Here is a 19,550-nt window from a genome sequence, read left to right as displayed (position 1 = left end):
CTTCCACTGCCCTCTCACCTCCATTTCTTCACTCCACCTCCTCAAATCCTCAACTGCCTTCTCCCCCCTCTCTTCTCCCCCCTCTCCCCCAGCACCACAGAGCCTATTCTCCTCCTCATTCAGCCACCTCCCCTAGCTATTCTGCAATCCCCCACACTCTTTCAACAACACTCCTTACCTCCCTCCCCTCGTCCCTTGTCTCTGTTCCTCACTGTTTTGTCCTTCCCTCTCCCTCCCCTCCTGTCTCATGCCCCCCCCCCTTGATGTGTGTTGTTTGTTAGCTCTCATACGAGCCTCGACAAGGTATACAAAAAAAAAAAAACAGAGGAAACCTTTTGTACCATGTTCGATGGGATCAAAAAGGTGTTTGGCCCTACCATCACCAAAGTTGCCCCTCTGAAACCTCTACATGGTAAAGTACTCACCAAAAACAAGAAGGCAGATGTCTCACTCGGTGAAACACCACCTTGAGCTGTACATCTCCCATCCTGTGTTTGGCGCTCTATCTCAGCTACCCATCATGGATGAACAAGACATGAAACCCTCAACATTCAAGCTGGAAAAAGCCATTTATTTCTTGGCAAGCAGAAAGGCACTTGGTAAGGACAGAATTCCAGCTGAAGTTCTCAAATATGAAATGTCCTGTCTGTCTGCTGCCACATCTCCATGACCTCCTCCTTCTCTGTTGGAGGAAAGGATCCATTCCACAGGGCATGCATAATGGAAACATCATCACGTTTTATAAAAACATTGGCTACCCTGGGGACTGCAACAACTACCATGGTATCTCACTCATCAGCATCACAGGAAAAGCCTTTGCCAAGGTTATCTTGAAGAGGCTCGAACAACTTCCTTATCACAAATACCCAGAGACATTGTGCAGCTTCACAGCAGGTAGATCTACTTTGGATATGGTCTTTTCCTACTCCAACTTCAAGAGAAATGTAGGGAACAACACACACCACTCAACATAATGCTTTCGTTGATCTCATTCAGGTATTTGACACCGTCAGCAGAGTGGGACTCTTCAAGACCTTGGAGAACATTGGCCAGCCCCCAAAGCTCCTCAGCCTCATCTGCTCCTTGCACACAACACACAGGGAACTGTACAGCTCAACAGCACTGTATCTGGCAGATTTGAGATAAAGAGTGGGGTGAAACAGGGATGCATTGTGACCCCCATGTTGTTTAGCCTTATTTTGCACCATGGTCCCAACATAAGCTTTTGCTGAAGACACTGAAGGAGGATACCTGCACATGTCATCAGAGGGAAAACTGTGCAACCTATCCAGACTTGATGCCAAGACAAAACTGCAGTGTGTCCTGATCAGAGAACTCCTCTATGATGATGAGTCGCTCACACAGAAGACCAGTTCCAAAGTCTCATGGATCATCTCTTCTCGTGTCCTTATCGTGTTTTCCATCACTACTAGCATAAAGAAAGCTGTTTTCATGTGACAAGATGTCACACATCCACCACGAATCACACTCAACACACCTCTGGAAGTGGTCACCAAATTCTGCTTCCTGGAATCCACAGTGATTAGGAAGGCAGCCACTACCTTTGACTGACTCACAAACCATGCCAGGAGTGACAGAAAAATGACCATCAGGACCAAGATGCTGATCGACAATGCTTACATTGTCAGAACATTGTTTTGAGGCAGAAATGTGGACAACTTACAGCTGCCAAGAAAGAAAGCTGAACAACATCCATTTTTGCTGACTTCACTCATCTTCAGCATCTTGTAGAAAGGACAGTCACAAATGCTAAACCTGCTGAGCCACCTGGCACTCTTCAAACAGAAATGGCTTCGCTGGCTTGGTCATGTTCATGGGATTCAAGATGGATGCATCCCCAAGGACATGCTGTATGGGGAAATTAGTGGAAGCAAACAGACCAGCAGGATTCCCAAATCTGCAGTTCATGGATGCTTGCAAGTGTGACATGAATGCTCTCAAAGTCAAGATTGCTACATGGGAGACACTGGTGTGAAACAGAAGAATGACATCACCATCTCTGGGACAGTACATGCGATCACGACAAACTATAGGTTGAACAGCTACAAAACAGGTGCCAACATAGAAAGCAGAGTAACAGTCAGGACCACCCCACAACAGACCTCACATGCAGCACTGACAGAAGTCTCCATCACTCACAAATTGGACTGTTTAGCCATCAACTAAAGTGCAGTACAAGATGAATTGTCAGCACCAAGATGTTGCATTTCCGTCGTCTCATGAAGATGAAAGGATGCCAACAAGGACGACTCCATCCTACGGACAGGCAGGCAGCTGCTGCCTCACCCTCTGCTAATCTGGAAGTGAATGGAGGCTGTTCTGACAAATGGAACACCTCTTTTAGTTCTGGCAAATCTCAGGTGTTACCCTTTTGCTCTGGAAGGATCAACAAATAAACTTACCTTTATATTTCCATGGTTCTTCATCTGTGTTCTTCCAGTATCACCCTCCTGGTTAAACTCTCGGCCCGCCTCCACTCTTTTGTTGCTCATTTATCTCTTTTGTGGAACTGCCCTCGGGTGGAAGTTCAATCACACTCCACACTCTCGGTCTTCCAGCAGAGGGTGCACTACCATCTCACTTCTTCCTTAATCCCGATCTGCGATCCCCCTTCTCCCCCAATTTAGCCTACTCACCCAACTCTCTTACTTGCAGGTTACTGGTTTTTTACCTTCGCAAACTTCGTTTGACGAAGGTATTGTATTGACCCCTGTGTATTTATTTATTGGTAAATACGTGTGCGGACAACATTGCGCAAAAACTGCTGGACCGATTTGCATGAAATTTTCAGAGATGATGTGCAGTTACTCAAGGACGCCAGGCGAAGCTTTTGGGAGCGATCGGATCAAAGGTCAAGGTCAAGGTTACAAAAAGGTTAAAATCGTTTTTTCGCGATTAAATTGTCAATTTTGTTTTGATTTACAGCAAATTAACTCCAAAATGTTCAAAATTAAATTCCCCATCCTCTAATATGACACATGGTATAGTACTTTTGTCACCCAAGGCAGCGGTTGGGGGTCAAAGGTCAAGGGGGTCACACAAATTCACATTTATATCGGAAAGCGTTGTGGACAACTTAACGCAAAAAAACAACAAAACGCAGAGAGGCTTTAATCGTTTTGGATTTGTTGGGCATCATGAAAGGACAAATCCATTAGATTTTGGGAGCGATCGGATCAAAGGTCAAGGTCACAAAAAGGTCAACATCGTTTTTTCATGATGAAAACGGTTAATATGTTTCCGATTTACATCAAATTAACTCCAAATTGTTCAGTGTTCAATTCCCCATCTTCTGAAATGACACAATGTATAGTACTATTGTCACCCGAGGTAGCGGTTGTGGGTCAAAGGTCATGGGGGTCACGAAATGCATATTTGTATTGAGATGCGTTGTGGACAACTTAATACAAAGGTAACTAGTGGCTGCGGCGAAGGTATGCGCTCTACGAGTGCCCGTTCTAGTTTTTCTTTTTTTCGCCTCCTTTCCCTGTTCATTCATTCCCTTGATTAATTTGTCTAACTGTGATTGGAATGAGATTATGGTGGTCAGTGTTGTGCTCAAAGACAAGCCAGTTAGAAGCTTTCAGAAAATGCAAATACAGTAATGTCTATAAAAACAATATTTTGAGGAATTAATGGATTATAAATGAGTTTGAAGCCCCCTCCCACTCTGCTTTCTTTGCATATGTAATATTTGTTTGCAGGGATTCTGGTTTGTTTTTTGTTTTTTTTTAACAAAATGTGTTGTTTCAAATGTGGAATCTCCTGTAATCCTTGAGCATTTCCCACTAATGCACTCTGTAATAATGGAGTTGGAAATCCTAAGTGCATTATTTTTGCGATATGTTCCTCAAACTCATCTTGCCAGTCAAGTTGAATTCTGTCACCACTGATTCAAGTATCTTCATCTCTTCTTCTTCTTCTTGGTCTTACCATGGCAGAAAGATTGTGTGGCCTTGAGCACAAACCCAATGCATGCTGGAGAATGGAGTGTTCATAAATGCATGACTGAATACGCATTTATCTGTGAGACACGGAAAGGTGAGATGCAGCACTTTGTTTCTTTGGAAAGCAATATCAAATGGAACGTAGTGTACAAGTTCATTTGATGGAATTAAGTAAATCTTAATGAACCAGCCATTCTTGTGATCTCCCACCCAAACCCCAACAATATTGGACATTTATCTTCATGTAATCTAATTGACACTTTTGTTTTTACTGATATGGCTTCCTAGATCATTTTGCTGTAGCGTCTCCAACGCCTTTTCGACTCATTCGTGGTATGCCATACGAGGGAACGGTGTACACAATACTTCAGGAAAAAAAGTCCTGGTGGGAGGCTAAGAAAGCATGCTCCAAAAATGGGGGTGGGCTTGCGAGCGTGCCCAATGGTCTTCACCAGGCATTTCTTACTATTCAAGCGTTTCACTTTGGACGACCTCTGTGGATCGGTGTTTTCAGCAACACGGTATGTGATGTGAAAGTCGGACATATGAGCAAGATTCCGACGAAAGACCAAACACAGATCGCATGAATTGCTAAAAGGAGAAGTGTCTGTGTCCTAGAATAATAAATAATAAATAAAAAAATAAAAAATGGCACCGTTGGAAATCTAATAATCGATCTACTTGGTTGGAAAGCTAATAATCGATTATTCTAGTGGGTTCCTATTGTCGTAGAATTTTATTAGTCAACGAGAATAGGAACACACTAGAATAATGTGTGATGGACGTGGAAGGAGCACACAAAGTTATACATATAGTAATACTTCTTGAAGCAATAGAAAAACATAATTGTATCCAGAAGGAGCTCACAAACAACAACTACAGCCACAATGACAATAACAACAACTTCAACAAGTACGTGTCATAAAAGATCCTTTTTTTTTTCACGTGTTTCACTTCATTTTACATCCTCATTGCGACTTGCAGATAGATATGCAATATGTTTGTGATGTACAACATGCGCTCTTTTGATCAAACCCATCGGTGAAGCAACGTGTGAGCGCACCTCGTGTTTGGGAAAATGAGAAATTGCTATTTTTTTAAATACAGTATACAAGAAATGGAAAATGATGAAATAGGAAATCGTAACTAAGGAACAAAATATAAATACAAAAGATCAGGGAGTTTTCTTTTTTTCTCTTCAGTTTTTGTTCCACATTTTCCTGCATCACTCACATGATTTAAGTGTTGAATATCAGTTATTTTTTCTACACCACTCATTGGATCTGACTTAAATTTGTCTCGAACGAATTACGAAGTTTGTTTTGGAATTCCTTTAATGACTCGATTGTATAGTGTTACGTGGAAGGCGGCGAGGGGACCACAGGTAGAATGTGTTAAGGATAGCATAGATGGTGTGCTTGAGTTGGTTAGATTTACACCATTTGTACTCGGGAAATGTTAGAGGTAAGTTCTATGTAAACTGTGCACCGAGGAAGCGGTGAGGGTCCATCATAGAGCAGTATAGGGTAAGGATATCTTGTGTAAGAACTGTCTACAGTATGGTATTAATTAAGGTTTATTACCCAATTAATAAAAGCCTGGTGTTGGCTTAGTGGTTAGGGTGGTGGCTTGGGATGCCAGGGTCCTGAGTTCAATCCCCGTTGGCTGCTGAATTAACACCAGGGGGTTGACTCAGGCTGTCATCCTTCTGAGGTCGGCGAAGTGAGTACCAGTGTACTGGTCCCGGTGTATGCCCTGGTTAGAATAGGTGTACCATATCCCTGTGTGTTGTAAGAGGCGACCAGGGTTGGCGTCAGGAAGGGCATTCGGCCATAAAACATTTCCTCAAGAAAAAGCCCAACCCCTGCACAGCAGGGAAAATGGCTGTAAAAACGGTCACCCAATTAATAAGTGGTGTCAGAAGTGGGATCAGCAGCCATTCCAGTTATCTTTGGGTGGGTAGCAGATCCATGAAAGTCACATTGTTGTCATGCAACAGCATTTTGGCTGTATATAACAAATGACAAAACCATAATACAACTAGAGCAGCACTTGGTAGAGTGCATACTTCCACCAGGCTGAACATATGTGGAGTTGACCTTGGATGCCATAGACAGAGAGTTTGAAAAGCAAGGTGGTGTGCCAGACTGCATTGAATGCGAGAGATATGGCCCTGATCTCATGTCTGATACTGAGGGCCTCCATCCATTTTTTGGGAGAGCAGAAGCAGCATGTCCGAGGTAGTGACCAGGTCTGAATCCAAAAAGATGATCTCAGATGAGGTTGTTGGATAAATGGAAGGATTTCATGTCAACTGCGATGATGGATTCATGAGCTTGTTGATGATTTCAAGCAACCTGATAGGCCTGTAGTTAAGAGGATTTGTTTTTTCACCTTATTTATGTAATGTCATGATTTGGCTGACTTCCAAGCAGATTGGAGATGACCGAGAGCAAATGATAGGGTGACCAGAGCAGAAACAAAATGTGCAAGGTCGGCATAGCAAGTTTTGAGGACATGCGAGTTGATGCCGTGCGAGCTTTTAGGACATGCGAGCCGGATCTTCACAAAAATCCACTCCAATTGGAGAATCAAGGTCGACAGTTGCCAGTAACTGCTCCACCTTCTTAGGTGCAAAAGACAGAGTCCAGGAGAAGTTTGGTGCAACAGCGTAGGGAGGGTACAGAGAGCGAGGGGTTGGGGACTCAAGATTTGGAAGCAAACCAGAATTGAGGCATTCGGCCTTCTCACGAGTCGAGTTGGCTGTGGTGCAATTTGAAGTGAGGGAAGGGATGGAAGAAGACTATCCTGCAGAAACAGACTTAACGAGAAGGGCACTCGGTGGAGAGCATACCTCCGCCACGTAATGCCTGATCCATGAGAACATATCGGGCCCAATACATTTTTGAAATATCATGCTATACAGTACGATTTCATTTTGGCCCCCATCTCTCAATGGTGAAGAATAACTTTAAAAATTAAATAATTATCGTATCCAGATCCGGATTCAGATCTTCACCAAAATCGAATCAATTCGTCCTTGCGAAACACTCAACCTGTCCACCAAATTTCGTCTGAATCCATCCACAACTTTTTGAGATATCGTGCTATATATCATTTTGAGCCCGGCCAATGGTGAAGAATCATTTCAAAAATTTTCGGATCCAGATCCAGATTCCGATCTTCACCAAAATTGAATAAATTCTTGTTTATCACACAGTCAACGTGTCCACCAAGTTTCACTGAATCCGTCCACAACTTTTTTGAGATATAGTGCTATATATTAGTTTAGCCCGATCGATCTCTCAATGGTGAAGAATCACATTAAAAATGATCAGATTCGGATCTTCACCAAAATCGAATCAATTCTTCCTTGCCACAAACCTAATGTGTCCACCAAGTTTCATCAGAATCCGTCTGCAACTTTTTGAGATATTATGCTATATATCATTTTTGGCCCTATCTCTCAATGGCGAAGAATCACTAAACAAATTCTCGTAGCCAGATCCGGATCCATATCTTCACCAAAATCTAATCAGTTCGTCCTTGTCACACACCAAACTTTCCCACCACATTTCATCCAGATCCGTCCACAACTTTTTGAGATATCCTGCACACAGACAGACAAACAGACAGACAGAGAGGGGTGAAAACATAACCTCCTTCACCTTCGGTGGCGGAGGTAACAAGGTGCCGCCAAGCTTTACAGGAGGGAGACAAGTTTGAAAGTTCAATCTTGAGGTTGGCAAGATGTTGTTTCCTAGTTTTCCTGAGAGTGGACACACACTTGTTGTCTGGTTCGTGGAAAGATCTGAGTTTGCCTCTCAATCAACTGATCATTCGGTCAAGGAAACGGATTGATCAGTTTCATTGAGAGATAATCTAGCTGCATGGGTCTCCGACTACAATTTCCCATTAAAGTTCCTTCTACCTCCCCACTTACTATTCTTGTGCAGTGAATGGTGTTCCAAACTGTGTCATCTTTATAATATATACACCTACTGTACCTAGTGACATGGAGCACCACAATGTAATTATCCTTACCACTGCGCAACACATACAGCTCAGTTTGATTATTGGTTCAGCAGCTATATTTGTTTCTTTGTTTGATTAATTGTCGCTGTTACTCTCATTTAGTCCACAGAGGAGTACAAGTCGGTTGATGGACGTGAGCTACAATTTTCTGCTTGGGGTCCTGGAGAACCTCAGGTTGCTTCTGGGTGTACAATATTGTCTGCAGATGGCTCTTGGACGACTGAGTACTGCAGCTCTGCTCACAGTGCTGTGTGCAGCATCGTAGCAGGTGGCACCTTTTTTTTTTTTAATTTTTTTTTTTTTTTTTTCATTCTTGCATATGCATGTGAGGAGGTTGTTGGTAAGGAGAGAGGAAAGTGAGGAAAAGCAGATTGTCCTTTTACCATGAGATTCCTGTAGCAGCTCCCAAAAACTGTAGCTTCCACTACAATGCTGCATTCGATGAAATGCTGTGGATTATATGAAGTAGGTACTGTTGATGAAAATGAAACTTTCTGCATTTTCTTGTGATGATTTGCTTTGATTGATCGGAATGGTTGATTGTAAGATTATTGTGTGATGGGACTTGGAATTTAGAACAAGCATGGTTATTATTGTTTTGTCATACAGTCGTTTAATATTTGTATTGCTAGTTAGATATAGAGTAAAAAAATAAAAAAATTGAACTATGTTGATGATTGTAGTAAAAACGAATAGAAAGTATAACCTGCATATAACTATCAATTCACACTGAAACCAGAAGCAGTTGTTTTTATTGAACAACTGGCAGCGAACCCACCCACGAGGTGGGTAGAGTTTGCGCATTATTTGCTGAAAAAAAGGTAGAGTCTGTATATTGCAAGAAGACTCCATAGATGTTTGTGTGGTGTGCGTAAAAAGGGGTCGAACAGGTTTAAAAGGTCTACACGTCTAAATGGTCTAAAGGGTCCAAAGGATCTGAAGGGGTCGATAAGGGTCTTGAGTGTTCCAAAGTGCTAAGGGGTATGTTGCAATCGTAGTTAGGGGTCTTCACAGTCTCAGTGTCTAAAGGGGTCAATCGGGTTGAAGGGTCGACATTGTCTACAGGGTTTAAAGAGGAATGAAGGTCCAGGAAGGAACATCCAACATCGATCGATGAATTGAAGGCAAACATCACTACAACCATCCGCTCTATTGCTCAAGAGACATTGCTTGCGGTAATGAACAATATGACAATCCGCTGTCAAGAATGCACGAATTCGAAAGGGGAACATTTGCCTGATGTTATTTTTAAGAAATAAAGAATCAAAAGTGATTTTGAAAACTTGAAGTATGTGCCTATGTCGTGGAGAAATTTTATTTTATTTGGGTTAGAAACAAAAAAGTTATAAGGATAATAAAACCGTCAGATATCAATGCCACACCCTGTATATACACATACATATACCTTTACATATACATACACTGTACATATGATTTGACCTGGTGGCCAAGCAAATATGTGGCCCGTACATGTGAACACATGCTTCGACAAGCATGGGCTTTAGAGGCGGTGAGCAATCATATGATTGGATTTTGAGAGGCAAGGGCATGCCGAGAACACAGCACATGAAGGTAAGAACGGGGTAAGAGAAGAGAGATAAGAGGTTGGTTGGGGGGGGTGTGGGGGGGGATCAGAAAATCAGAAGAATCTCTTCTCTCATCATCATCTTTTATCCTCTTCAGGCCAAGTGGCCCAGAAGGCTGCAGTGTGTCCTCTCCAGTCTGCCCTTTTTCTCACTCTCAGCCTGGCTTCATCCCATGATCTCCAGATGACCTCCCTTCTTTATTTTTTCCACTCTTCTCCTCCAGGTTGTTCTAGGATGTCCCACTTCCCTTCTCCCTTTGGGCTTCCATGACAATGCTCTCGTACAGTTGTCATCATCTTTCATTCTTAGCACATGTCCAATCCATTTCCATCTTCTGGTATTGACTTCATCGCAGATCTTAATTACTTTTGTTCTTCTGAGTATTTCTTAGTTTGATACGATGTACGGCCATCTCATGTTTTTTATATCCTACAAAGACGTTTGGACATAAATGTGTCAAGTTTCTGATTGTCCCCTTCAGTTATCTTCCAAGCCTCACATCCATGTGGTGTTACTGTTTTGACAAGTGAGTTAAACAGTCTTCATTTGGTTTCAGACACAAGTGTATGCACCATTTTCCTTGAAAACCACTGAAATTATTCTTGGGACACTTTCAAGTAATTTAGTTTTAAACTCTTGTGGAATGTTGTTCCACATTTCTTCCAAGAGCTTCCATAGATCATTTAAGTTGCTGGGATTCCTTTTTATTTATTTTAACATTTCCTTCATTCAAACAGTTCCATACAGCTTCAATGAAATTGAGATATGGGTCTTGAGGGAGCCATTGCATGTGTTGATGGATTCCAGCTTCCTCTTTCTTTTACAAATAAGTTTTAATCATCCCAGCTGAGTGTTCAGATTGTCGTCTTGCCAGAAGATGAAGTTTGGACCAATAAGTCTTGCACCACTAGGGATAGCATTGTGCATTAGAATTTGTTTGTACGTTGCTGGAATAAATATACCATCAATTTTCATCAATTTTCCAACACCACTTGAGGATATGCAACCCAAACTTGAACGACACCTGAGCCTCCTGACAGTAGCGTGGTCAATTCAACGCTCGTTTTTTTTTTTTCTGTTCCTTAAGGACATTATCTCTTCGTATTGCTCATCCTTGTTAGACAGCTTTTTGGGTCTTCCAGTCCTGGTCTTGTCAATTACAGATAATGTTTCTTTGTACTTATTGATTGTGCTTTGAATAGCACACCTTCAAAAATCGAGTGATTTGAGCTATTTCACTGAATGTATTTCTTCGTTTATGCAGAAACACAATTCCATCACGATCTTCGACTGAAATTTTAGCCATTTTGTTTTAAGCGAGCATGAGGAACAAAAGGTTTACATATATGATGTCATCGGTCACATGGCTTGCCAGCCATATTGCATTTACCCTAAAACCTATAAAAAAAATTTTTCTCTCGAACGGCTGGACAGATTGAGGGGAAACTTCACACAAATATTTCCCAAGGCATATGCATACAATTTTGTTTCGGAATTATTGATAGGTCACATGGTTTGGCAGCCATTTTGGATTAAAAAATAATTAAATAATGTATTTTGTGGAACCGCTTCATCAATCGACATTAAACATCACAATTATGATCTGGAAGTGATGGGAGAACCCCTGTTTTAAATTTCAGCTAAATCGGACAAATGGTCTGGCAGCCAGAGTTATTAAAAAAAAAAAAATTGATCTTTGTTCTTTTTGATTTCATAATTTATTTATTTATTTATGTTAATATGGCTCACTTGGCAGCAGCACCTGGATGGGTTTGAGAGGAGAGGAGTAACAGCTGAGATGCGAATCCTGTCCAGGTTCCTCATGATGACTTCATCCTTGCTTTTTGCTTGTTCGGATTCCTTCTGATTACTCCAATGTAGTACTGTACATATTTTGTCTTCCATTTGATTTTAATTGAATATATTTTAATCCCATTCTAAAATCAATGGAATTATAATTTTTTTTTTTTTTAAAACGTCATGGGTCAGGGTCAGGCATCCAATCAAAGTGGGACGTCTTGGTACCCGGTCATCACTGCCAGCAGCTATAAAGTGGTCGTTCTAATTATGTCTCTTATTAATTACGCAACACACCACATAAAACGACACAAACCGCACACAAAACAAATCCTGGCGATGGTCTGCAATCTCTGATTGCTCTTTTTCTTGTTTATTTTGAGTTGTGATCACAAGTTTTCGAATATTCTGATTCATGTAAATTAGAGATTGATAAATAATATGCTTGGTTTCCTCTCCCCCAAACTAAGCTGTATTAATAACACTCAACATTGTTATAATAGTAGAAAACACGAATTGAGGTTTTGAGTGAATTGTGATGCTTATAACATCCATATATTGTAACTCCTGAATGTGTGTAAGGGCACAGCAGGGTATAAATAAAATGTTGGCCATATTAAAATGGAACTACGGATTTTGTTGCAGTCTGTGAAAGACAAAGAACTACCCATTGCTCAAAGCAGTGTCAGCAGATAAACTGCGACCTCCAGCATGTCAGTCCGTCCACACAGGCATTGAAATTATTATTATTATTATTATTATTATTATCATTATTATTTTTGCAATGCCAACCCACCTCTTGGGAAGGATATTAAAACACGTTTCTGGCTCACTTGTCGTCATCTCTGTTGAGAGATGTATTCTTTTTTTTTTAATTGAAAAAAACAACAACCAAACGTGACTACAAAGCTAAGCACATGTATTTCAGCCTAAAGATTGAAGCGTAACAGTCAAACAGCCCATCAAACGAATACACATGCACCTTGTCCTGAAGGCCAAAGTTCATGGTCATCCACATACATCCTAGCCTATAGGGCCAGATTGCATTGTCATACATAACCCTTTTCAGTTTGCGAACAACTGGCTGTCAACAGAACGAAGTAGATTCCCAGCACAAGTTGAGTTGATCTGATCTGAGGTATTATATCCCAAAGTACCTCTTCACTTGAATGGTGACCATGAACCCATGTGCCACATAAGGACTTGTTGTAATAGGGCAGTAAAGGTAAAAGGACAGTTGTGGTGTGGAGGAGGGGTGGACAGACAATCTTCTGCTCCAGCCTGATAAATTCCAAACTCTGTGATTTCTAAAGTTATTATTACAGTATTTTCCCATTGCTTTTGCTGTGCCCCAACCTTCCCCAGGTAAAAGCAGCATTCGAGAAAAGGAAACCTCTTTTGGAAGTTGTCCTGAAATTTTGAATGGCAAAAAATGGATTCCATGGCGAAACCATTGCTACCTGTTTGAATTGAAGAAACACGCAAGGTGGCCATATGCTGTTCGACAATGTATACAGCACGGTATGTGGACCCCACAGGCAATGCATGGGGTCAGCACGATGGAAAATCCCACCAACCTCTTGCATGCTTCGATTTAACTGGCCCTACTTTGTAAGACTCCTTTACGTACATCTTGCCTCGTTTGGCTTTTCCACATCTTTGGAATACCATCTTTACCTTGACATGAGGTCTCACTTTCCAGAACAATTTCCAAGCCAAAACAGTCTAAAAGGCTTCAAGATTTAAGCAGCATTGATACAAAATGAACTCTATTGCAATAATCAATCCATAATGTTACTTTCACTTTCTCAAATATTTTTTTGAATAAATATGTTTGAAACGATCAACCTTCACCTTCAAATACCTTACTTCTTAATTATCCCTTGTTTCCCATTGCTTTAAAACTTGATCATTTTACATTGATCTCCTTCTTAACTAAAATATGTGACATTAATCTCTTATCCTCGGCTGTTATTAACCATGATCATTCCTTCCTTCTTCGCCTATCACACACACACAGATGCAGGGTGTTTCTAAAGTGATTATGTGACTTTGAACTTTCAATTTGGACGTCCGCATGGTAGAATTAAACTGTAAATGGCATATGAATGCATAATTTATAAAATCTTCACACAATACAATTTAAATTTCTTCAACATAACTGCCACCTTTCATAAATATCTCGTTCAATCCGATTTTCCAGCCGGTTGAAAAGATTCTCCGGTTGCTGCTGAGTGGTTTCATGATTTGCGTTTGTGATCATCGCCATCAGTTCATCCCAAGAATGTGATGGGTAAACAACAGTTTTAACATAGCTCCATAAAACGTAGTCCAAAGGCAACAGGTCAGGCGAACGAGAAGTCCAAGCAATTGGCTCACGTCTGCCAATACACTTGTCTGAGAAGACGGTATCGCGGCAGGGAGCACCGTCTTGCTGGAATATTTATCGTTGCACTTCAGGGGTAATGAAATAATATATATATATATGTATATATGTATGTATATGTATACACACACTCACATATGTTGGTCATTACTAAGTCCAGAAAGGAGGATTTGCCATTGGCAGTAATGTCGTTCAGAAAGTTCACAGATCGAGTCAGGCCCATGGAGTCATAAAATTATTTTGCTGCAGTGCCATGGCTGGTGAGAGAGGTACCATCACCCATCCAATTGACACGGAGACAATTGAAATCGCCACATATGAGGAAGAGAGTTGGGATGAGTGGTTAAAAGTTGGTCCATGTTGTCTGAAAGAGAGATACAGATGGAGTTGTCACTGTTAGGAGGCCGGTACAACATACAGACAAACATGAGATGGGAGAAGAGGGAAAATTGTTGGTAAAGGTAATTAAGTATTGTTATTAACATGGAGCCCAGTACGACCTGCCGCATGGTCGAGTTGGTTGGCGACTAAACTGGCTTCCCCACTACACCCATCTGACATCAAGCCAAAAGGATCAAATCGTGACAGAGATAAGCATCTCACAGACCTTGACTATGCAGATGATATCGCCTTAACAGCGAGACTTTTGAAGGATGCTCAAAGCCTTCTAATTTTTGTTGTGGATGCTTCAGCTAAGGTCGGTATATTTCTAAATGCCAAGAAAACAGAATACATGACAGTAAATGAGGATGCTGATCATCGACCAATCTTCTCCAAGGATGGCTCGCAACTAAATGAAGTCAGTACTGAGGGTCTTATTTAGCTGACTCCAAGAAGGACTTCATTTCATGCAAAGGTCAAGCCTGGAGTGCATGTAACAGGCTGCAGCACCATCTTGCCACCTAACATTTCAAGATCTACCAAACTTGCATTCTTTAGAGCTTGCGTAGAGAATATTCTCTGATATGGATCAGAGACATGGACCATGAAGAAGGCCCTGCAGGACCAGCTTGATGGCACATATACTCGGCTTCTTATGAGAGTTCAGAACATCAGCTGGCGGGAACACAGAACAAAAGCAGAGATCTACGGAGATATACCACCCATTTCTACCATTTTAGCTCGTCGCAGAACACGATTTGCTGGTCACTGTTTCTGCGCCAAAGACCAAATTATATCTGACGTGATCTGCTTGAGATTGCCTTGCCCAACCAGAGGAAGAAGGCCACTGAACTACATCGACTGCGTAGCAAGGGATATCCAGCATGATATAGTGGACTTGCAGACACTGATGATGGACAAAGACTCATGGCACGACATTGTGAACTCTATCTTGGATGCGTCCGCTGAGTAGTAGTAGTATTGTGATTAGTTATTGTGTCTGTCTTCATCTGGGATTCCATATTTGTTTTATCTCATGTTTATTAAATTACTTGTATTTCTTTAGCCTGCGAGCATGTTAGTTCATGCCATCTTTCTCTTGCACCAAGCAGTCAGATTATTGAGAGCCCCTGGAGGATTATATTAGTTATAATTCTAACATTAACAAGGAGAAATAGACATAAAACGTCATAGCCCCCGTGGTTTTAGTAATTTTGCTTTATTGAGTTAAATAGTGAGCCCATATTTACAAGATTTATGTGTATACACAACTGATTCGTGTGGTCATATGACATGGAAGATTGCATACGATTGGGTTATTCAGTCGTGACTCTTAATGATGTGAGTCATTTAGTTATATTGTGTAAGATAGTTGGTTACGTGACATGTATGATGTTTTTGATTGGGAATGCAAATTTCGCACACAAGGTATTCAATGTTTATATATTTTTGGGAAGACACAATGAATTACACAAACAGTATAACGTTTCATATTTACTTATGTATAAAATAAATAATAGAGCTGTAGACAATGGAAAATTATCATTCAGTTGTAAATGCTCTCTGATCAGTTTTTGTAAACAGTATTTTGGGTGAAGGTGGTTGGGGTGAAATTCAAGAGTAATCAGGATTTATTTTTTTAATTTTTATGAAAGATGCTTCAAGGTAGAGATACCGTATGAAAAAAAAAATAGAACAAGATCGGTAAATGCATGTCCAAGAAATGGTTGAGGACGTGTTCAATACCGGGTTTTTAGATCCTCGTGGAGGATCTCTAAGTCTTACGTTGTTGTTCTTCATCTTCTTCTTGTAGACTTTTTTGTTTCACAGCCTACAGTTTTCATCGAAACTTCCTGAAACTTGGCATATATATGTAAAAATACCCTGCACAGACAGAATCGAACAGGGCATTAGCAGAGATTAATTACCGCACATATGATACATCACTATGACGTCATATCAATTTTATGACGTCATTCCTATTTTTTGACATTTTTTGTTTCACAACCCAGAGTTTTCATCAGATCTTCGTGAAACTTGCCATGTATATGCAGAAAGCCCACGCGCAGGCAGTAACCATCTCCGATTTTGGAAATTCTTCCTAGAAAAAAAGTTGACGTCATAATATCGCCGCTAATGGAAATCGCCTCCACCATTATCTCCGAAACTAGGCAAGCTGTTTAAATTTTGTTTGCGGGAATCAAGCCGGGCATTAGCACAGATAATTTATCGCAAACCTGATACATCACAATGACGTCATATTCGTTTTTATGACGTCATCATTAAGAAGATGAGGATCTAAGCTCATTTGAGCTTGTTTTTACAACAAAAATGGCTGCCAGTCAGCCACCTTTGATTAAATCGTCAAACAAAATGATGTGCATATGTACACCGTTGTGTGTTGTCTTTGCACCAAGTTTGAACAAAATTGGTTCATGCTTGTCCGAGATATGGCTGCGGATGGACGCACAGACGGACAAGACACATTCCATAAACCCCTGTTTCGGACTAAGTCCAATGAGGGCTAATAACCAAAGTGGTTTTGACCCCATTCATAATATGGAGACATGCTAAATCCCACTCGGGCATGATCCCATTTATTTTGGTCATCTGCACAGACATCTCCATTGTGTTCGGTCTCCATGCCCACTTCGGTTTTAGTTGAGCGGTTGACATGGGGGCCGTACGCACGACGACACACTTTCTGTGCAAGATTTTGGAAGTATAGCTATTGATGGATATTGGTCAACTAATTTATGAATTTCTTGAAGCATTTTATCAGTATGAAATATTACCGTTTTGTTTACCATTTGTGTGATTGCAATTCTTTGTGTCCATCTGATCAGGAGGAAAATTGTTGAGCATACATGACAAGGCTGAAAACTCATTTGTGTTAACAAAGTTACGATTTGCTGAAAACCAGACAGAAAATGTGTGGATGGGCCTTTTCACGAACAGAAAACGTAAGGCATTGCTCGAAGCAAATATTTGCAAAATGACATCTTTCCAAATGTACTTTGAAACATTTTGAACATTAAGAAACTGAATATATCAGACTTGTAGAAGCATCCCAGCTGAAAAGATAAAAGTGTTACCTTAGAAGTGAAATTAGATGTTATTTGTTGAATGAATGCTGACGAACGTGCCCTTGACATTTCCAGGTTATTAAGTTTGTCTCTGACTGCGGGTGCGTACCATTTATAAAAATACTGACGTTCATTGAAGGAGGAAGACCAACTTCGATTTTTTTTTTCTGACGTCATTTCGCAAATACCCCAAAAAATGTACTCACTCTTTAAATGATAATAAATCCGTTGTTTATTGACTTAGAAACAAGATTAATGGTTAAATGTATAAATACATGTTTGCAAATGTTCAAACTGACGACCATCACGTTCCAAGCACAGCCGATAACGCGGACCAATGGATTCAACAGCGTTACGAATCATTTCATTTGGAACTGCAAGACATTGTCTTTCAATTTCCTTTTTCAGCTCATCGACTGTTGCTGGTTTTGAGCCGTAAACCTTATCTTTGAGATATCCCCATAAAAAGAAGTCCATTGGAGTGAGGTCTGGGGAACGCGCAGGGAATTCAACACAACCTCTTCGCCCAATCCATCTGTTCGGAAAAGTTGCTTCGAGATAGGCCCTTACATCACGGTGGTAGTGGGGAGGTGCCCCATCTTGCTGAAAGTAAATCTCTTCGTCACCAAATATCTCTTCGACACGTGGACCGACGGATTCCTGCAGCAAGTTGAAGTAAACATCCCCAGTGACAGTTTGGTCAAAAAAGAAATGCCCTAGGATGCCCAATGCTGATATCCCACACCACACAGTAACCCCTGGTAAGTTTAATTGGTGTTCCATAGTGACATGCGGATTTTCAGGAGCCCAGTAGGTGCAATTGTGTCGGTTAATTGAGCCATTTAACTTAAAGCTGGCCTCATCGCTCCAAACAATTTTGTATGGAAATGCTGCATCTTCTTCGCATTTGCCCAGGTACCACTCACAAAATTCAGCTCTCCGGTCAGGATCGTCTTCATTTAGAGCGTGGATTCATTTTGGAATGTAACTTTTCCAATTAATTTGCTTCAAAATGCGATGGGCGCTTGATTTTGGGATTCCTGTCTCACGAGCCATTTGTCGTACAGATTTCCGTAGGGATCGGTGGAGGGTTTCCAGCAATTGATTTTCCTTTGCGGGGGTGGTTGATGACCATGGTCTTCCTGAACGCTCCTTATGGACGTCATGCACAGTTCCATCTGTTTCAAACTTATCTCGGACGCGAGCAATGGTGCTTTGTGGTTGGTGGATGTTTGTGAAAATGTCTTCTAAATTGTCTTTGCACTTCCATGATGTTTTTGTGCTTCCAGTGGCACGAAAATGATAAATTTCCTTTCTTCAACACCTAGTCGTACTTCTGCCATTATTAGGGTCAATTTGATCTGAAAAGAAATGAAAAATTCAATGAGTTATGAGGAGCCAAGATGTGAGTACATTTTTTTGGGACACCCTGTACTGTACGTCATCACGTTATTAATACCATGACCTGACTTGTGTCACCTCAACTTGTCACCTCATTGAGTTCAGATGAGTCTTATGAAATAATTTTAACTTCCCTCTGAAAACAAAAAGTATTCCAAAACCTCCATTTTTAAAGGACTTAATGTGAGTGTTTTACACGAGTAAGGGGGAATTAAAATGAAAAGTTCGTTAACAGTTGTGTAAATGGAAATTGTTTTCACTAAGGACAATGACCTCATCACTTTATTATCCACAGAGAAATTATTCTGGCAGGATGAGACACCGGTTTCCTTCACTAAGGTGATCAAAGGATATTCTCGAAATCGCTGCGGAGTCTTCAGCGTGAAAGATGCTCTCTGGGAATGGATTGGGTGTGAAGAGTCTCTCGGCTATGTGTGCAAGACTCGAAAAGGTAAGCTTCTTATTGTTCCTCTTCTTATTCTCCAGTGTATTGCATGTGGCTACTGGCAGCAGCATCACCAGTGAGTGCAGCTGTGTCTCTGATGCAGTTCCCCCTCCCCCCCCCCATAGTTTGGGGGAGAGATGTGGAATTTGGCCAGGAGCCTGGTGATAACTAATTTACTCTTCATTGAAAGACAATGTGGGATTGACCAAATAATGCAAACAGATAGGTCCCCAACTTAATGTAAATCCTAGGAATGGATGGAACATGTTTTTTCAATGCTTTGTCTGCAAAACTACAATCTTTCCGTTTATAATAGGGCCCAGAATTGAATTATACAGGCTACGACAATTTTAGGAATACGGGAGCACTGATCGACTGTGACCACAACGCTTACAGCTTGGCCAACTGGTATGGCCTTTCATCATGCAGGTCATTCATGATCACTGATGATGTGGGAAGGTGGTA

General features: G+C 41.0%; 1 protein-coding gene across 2 annotated transcripts in view; it reads left to right on the top strand.

Moving 5' to 3' along the window:
- Window positions 1-19,550, top strand: part of LOC147030962 (macrophage mannose receptor 1-like) — a 164,131-nt gene that overhangs the window by 131,546 nt on the left and 13,035 nt on the right. For both annotated transcript variants that reach the window (XM_085875566.1, XM_085875565.1), the window contains exons 21-26: window positions 3,963-4,062; window positions 4,257-4,489; window positions 8,106-8,271; window positions 12,752-12,907; window positions 17,000-17,116; window positions 18,936-19,091. In XM_085875566.1, coding sequence (XP_085731692.1) covers window positions 3,963-4,062; window positions 4,257-4,489; window positions 8,106-8,271; window positions 12,752-12,907; window positions 17,000-17,116; window positions 18,936-19,091 — 928 coding nt within the window. The remainder of the gene's footprint in view (window positions 1-3,962; window positions 4,063-4,256; window positions 4,490-8,105; window positions 8,272-12,751; window positions 12,908-16,999; window positions 17,117-18,935; window positions 19,092-19,550) is intronic.

Source organism: Eptatretus burgeri, chromosome 3 (assembly GCF_056783735.1).
Source record: "Eptatretus burgeri isolate ZD-2024b chromosome 3, Ebu_testis_v1, whole genome shotgun sequence".
Taxonomy (NCBI): domain Eukaryota; kingdom Metazoa; phylum Chordata; class Myxini; order Myxiniformes; family Myxinidae; genus Eptatretus; species Eptatretus burgeri.
The sequence above is the reverse complement of the archived record's forward strand: the minus strand, read 5'-3'. Positions and strand labels throughout refer to the sequence as shown.